A 5,039-nucleotide genomic window follows, 5' to 3' on the forward strand; every position below is an offset into this window, starting at 1 on the left:
GTTGTGCTCTTATCTTTTCTATAAATATAACTTGTTACCTTAGAGGCTTTGCTTTAAACTTCGAGAGATAGGAAGTAAACCTTTTATAAAACTCTGTTGTATTTCTTGACTGGTCGGTCTAAACTTCACATGTTATGACTAGTTCCTTTTGTATATCTTATCGTGCTTACGCGTTTGGTTATCGTGTGTGAACGCTACGGACTTTGAAATTTGGCTTTATGCGACTTTGAGTTTTTATTCATTCATCGGGCTTCTAGTACTATTATTTCTTTCTATATAGATAGTATTATATGAGCTTTAAAACTGTCGTGACACTTTATTATCATTCACTTTACGGCTAGAGATAATACTTAGGATGAGAGGGTGTTACAATTATCCTATGCAGGTAAGTGTCAGCAAAATCTAGCATGTCATAGTTGATAACTATGTTAATCCATTCTATGACAATACTCCTTCCTACTAAGTCTGTTGCCACAAGAATCCTTTGCCTCCCTTCTTGAAGCCTTTGTATGTTTTCAACCTGAAATACAAATTGCATGTTGTCAAAAAGATACTATTCACTTGATAGGTTGAAATAGAAAAGCACGCAAATATATCAAATAGATATAAATTAATCTAGTGAGCAAACTGCTAAGTCCTAATCTCCTAGATTAGAGAAAGATCTAGCAAAGAGAAAATAGGTAAACAAAAAAGGTTAACTATTAGAAGAACTCAACACAATGTAATTACAAAATTTAAAATTGTTCAAGAGTTCGAATATTATTTCATTGATGAATATCATGCCTACAGAAATTTCTTACAAAGCTTGAAATTATAGATAAATAGATCGTAATATTTATATAAAAAAGAACATGTAAGCAATTATTATTTCAATTACCTATTTGCAATCCAATTAACAATTTTGGACCAAATTAAATTGCATAAAGCAAAGAAAAAATGGAATAAAAGCCTAATCTCAGAAATCAAGTTTGCAAGAGAGCGAAAAGAACAACTACAACAATGATACTTGAACGACGTTGTTAAGAGTTTAGAAAAAATAGAAAAAAAGACCGGGTGAGAGAGAAAGAGACCTGAGAATGGAGACCTAAGGATGGTGGCGCTGCTTGTGGCAATGCTTCAAAGGTCGGCAACGGCAGACGAAGAAAATGGAACACTCAATAAGACAGTAACGCTTAGGAGGCACAACAACACCGACGGAATGAGAAAGAAGCAAAAGGCCAAAAGCCCTTGCTTGGGTTACAGTAGGGGTGCACAGACCCGGCCCGGCCCGATCCCGAACACTTTAAGGGCTAATTTGATGTGATTTCATCGGGTTTAGGGTCGGGTAAGGGTCTCAAAAATAGACCCGGTCATTATTTCGGATCGGGTCCGGGCCATAGCTCGGGTCACCCGAAGTCGGCCCGGTGGCCCGGTCATTATACACAATTAATATTTTGTGTTATTAGTGATGGATAATGACTATTCATATATAGAATTTAAGTATTGTAAACCTTAATATTTTGTGTTATTAGTCATTATATGACTATAAGTTAATGTTTTATGTTTAGAATGCATAAGACTTTAGACTAATGCATAATATTGTGTTATTTGTATTGATTTAAATATTTGGTATTATTAAACAATATTAGTATTGATTGTGGTTTTGCTTTAGTATTGATTGTGGTTATACTTTAATTTTAAAGAAGGGTTGGTTCTTGTTATATTTTTCTAAGTAAAATTTATCATGTTAAATAATGGTTGAAGTCTTGGAAATTTGGATATTTTTACATGCTAGCTTATAAGAAAGTATCAACGTAATGTAATGTTAACGGCCCGGTTTTCACCCGATATAATTGTGGCCCGAAAGTCTATTGATTTCATCGGGTCTAGGGTCGGGTTCGGATCTAATAAATAGACCCGGTGTATATTTCGGGTCGAATCTGGGTCACATCAAATTCGGCTTCACCCAGCCCATGTGCACCCCTAAGTTACAGGATTTATTTTCTGAAAGAAAGATTTGGGAAAAGAAACAAAGATTCAGTTGTTAATATTTTAAAAAATTATATAATTATCTATTTCAAAAAATAATTTATTTACAAAATAGTTTAACCATACTTAAGGTAATAACCAATTAAAAAATAATACATCAGATAAAATAATTTACATGTTATTTTAAGAAAGATATTTAAGAAAGATAGAGTAAAATTTACCTTATTATTATTATCACATGAAAATTCCTCACAGAAAACATAAAATAGTAGAACAGAAAAATCTCCTAATCTAAGTTGTAAACTCTATCTATTTTGATCTAACTTCACCTAGGTAGAAGAATGTTGCTGCTGTTGCTGGTGCTTGAGGTGATGAAGAGCAGTGAATTCAAGCTCCTTTTGGCGAAGAAGCAAGAGCAACCTCTCATTCTCTAGCCTCCTCCTCTCATTCTCCAGCTTGTCCCTCTCCATGTCCCTCTCCTTCTTGGAACTGAACCGGACCCACTTGAGCCTCTGCTTCTCAAGCTCAAAGGCCTCCACATGGTACCTCACCTGCTGCTCCTCCAGCTGGAGCACCCTCTTCTTCATCCACTGCTTCTTCTCCCATGGATTCTTTCCTCCGTCTTGCAGAACCCCAGCAACCTCGTTGTTCAACTGCTGCATCAATTGAGACGCTGATGTTGATGATGATGTCACACAGAACCCTCCCTTGTTCCTGTGTCTCTTCCTTGACCTCACTACATCATTCTCATCATCCTCTACTTGACCCCTTGAGCCACCACCTACATATATTCCCGCAGTTTTATCAACTATTTATTTATATATAACTAAGTATTTTATTTCATTTATTTTTAATGTATAATTTTGATTTACGAAATATGGTTTCGAAATTTAATATAGAAGCTGATTTATATATGCAAATTATTCGTCACCTTCTCCTGATTCCTCTTCATCCTCGTCAGAGAAATCGTCAGATTCATCGTCCTCCTCGTCATCATCGTCCTCTTTCAGCATCCCAACCCCATTCACCGATGAATGGAAGCATCTCTGCTGTCCCTGCTGATGCTGTGGCGGTTGCGGTTGTTGAATATGTAAAGGTTGTTCTGTTCCCGCCTCAGCCGAGTGTTGCCCGTTACCGCCGGCGGCAGTAACAGCAGCAGCACCACCGCCGTGGCCGCAACTGTTATGGTAAGCACACATTTCCCTAAAGAAAAGGTGCTTAGAATTGAGAAGCTTCCTCACCTCTTCTTTCATCTTTGGCGACAAATCCATGGTTTCCAAAAAGCTCTGATTCTCAACCACCCTACAAGCTGTTCCTTTTCCAAGAATATCGTTGACCCTCTTGTACCTCTTGTTCAAATCATTGAATTTATCTTCACATTGCTGAGGAGAAACGTAGAACCCTTTCTCCATCATAGCCCTCGACACTGATTTCCATTTCCCTTTTTTCTGAAGCAATCCGGTGTTCTTCTTCTTCCCACTTGGATCACCACCGCCGCCTCCTCCTCCTCCTACACCTTCTGAACCAGCTTCGTCTCCGATGTAGTAAACCGCCATTATCAAAAGCCTAACCATGGCGTCGGTCCACTTCATCCTGTGCCATGGCGAGGCCTTCCTCTTCGGGTCACCAGAGCTTTCATCTGCACCGAAACCACCACCAGGTTCATCTTCATCACTGAAGGTGCTGCTCTGTGGTTTCTTGGAAGAATAAGGGTATCCATGTTTCATTGCTTGCTGTGGTTGCTGTTGTTGTTGCTGTTGTGAAGGGTGTGATTCAGTGTCATGGTGTGTAGAATAAACCATTTGAGGAGGAGGATGATGATGATGCAAATTGTTGTGTGGGTTTTGCTGTAATGTGTTATTCTCTATTCCTAGCAATGAAGTGTTTATGCTAGTGTAAATTACACTACCTATTCCATTCGCTTCCATCAAACACCTTACTATGTATATATATAGAAAGACTATTATTATTCCACCAATGTTTCTAAAATATCAATTCTAAAAGGAAATGGTTGTGTTGAGCGCTGAATTAAAGGGTAAAAACAATTTAGAAAAACTAAGATGGACGCGTGTGAGCATGTAAATGTGACAACGTTAACCTCACCTATCATCTAACTAACTAAACTAGGCTTTAGCAACGACACCTTAATTTGTTTGCGTTTGAACGAGGGACAGCGTGGAAGTTATTGGTCTCGAGCTTGTTGAAAGGCTGAAAGTGGCAGAAGTGAAGTCAAAGGAAAGAAGGCCGAGGGAAAAAAATAGCAGAGATGGCAGAATACATAGAAGAAATGAAGGTGGTTTTTGAAGTTTGAAGCATGTTATTATGTAGTAATGTCGGTAATTTGGGACGAACAATGAAGTGTGTAGGGATAGAAAGAGAGAGGGATGTGATTATATAAGAAGATATTAAATGGATTAATAAAATAGTAGAAGATATTAATTAATAAAAGGAAAAGAAATGAAAGGGTCACAAACAAAGTGTGGGGGGAAGCAACTGGTTTTGTTAAGTGTGGTGGCGGAATACTGAATGCTGCCCATGGTTTTGCGTAGAGTGGTGGCATAGCTTTGGAAGCAGGAATCCACAGGTTTTGTTTCAAAACTGAGGAGCACAATGTGCCGTTTTCCAAACACTGGATTTCTTCACTTTGCATACGTGGCCTATCCCATCTTGATCCACTTGGTAACCCATAAATACTCACTGTCACTCTCGCCATTCTCTCTTTTTTTTTCTTGGGTAAATTTATTTTTTCTTTCTCTTCTTTTTAACATTATTCTTGGCTTTTCGTTGAAATTAAGTCAATTTTATTATCTAAAAGTACATTTTAAAGAGTATAATAATTAAAGTACAATTCTAAAAACTTAAAATGTTCTCATCCTATATATTATATTTTTAAAAAAAATAGTATAAAAATTCTTAAATAAACAAGTTTATTTTTTTATTGAAACTAATTTCATTTTTAATATATAAAAGAAAAATATTTTAAGTTTTTAAAATTATATTGTTAAAAAAATTTTTATTTTTACACATTGTGTAAAAAAATCTCTCAGTAAACTCAGATTAGTTTAAATTAT

The 5,039-nt window shown here is 36.6% G+C and overlaps 1 protein-coding gene and 1 long non-coding RNA gene across 2 annotated transcripts; both read right to left on the minus strand.

Moving 5' to 3' along the window:
• Positions 207-1,389, minus strand: LOC110263997. Its single transcript, XR_002349723.1, has 2 exons — positions 1,071-1,389; positions 207-520 (listed from the first exon to the last, which is right to left on the minus strand). It is a non-coding gene; the product is annotated as an uncharacterized LOC110263997 (long non-coding RNA).
• On the minus strand, positions 2,175-4,378 carry LOC107648773. The gene is made up of 2 exons (XM_016352594.2): positions 2,900-4,378; positions 2,175-2,749 (listed from the first exon to the last, which is right to left on the minus strand). Exons 1-2 carry the CDS (start codon positions 3,894-3,896, stop codon positions 2,298-2,300), a joined length of 1,449 nt encoding a protein of 482 aa, XP_016208080.1. The 5' UTR covers positions 3,897-4,378; the 3' UTR covers positions 2,175-2,297.

This window comes from Arachis ipaensis, chromosome B06, assembly GCF_000816755.2.
Source record: "Arachis ipaensis cultivar K30076 chromosome B06, Araip1.1, whole genome shotgun sequence".
Taxonomy (NCBI): Eukaryota; Viridiplantae; Streptophyta; class Magnoliopsida; order Fabales; family Fabaceae; genus Arachis; species Arachis ipaensis.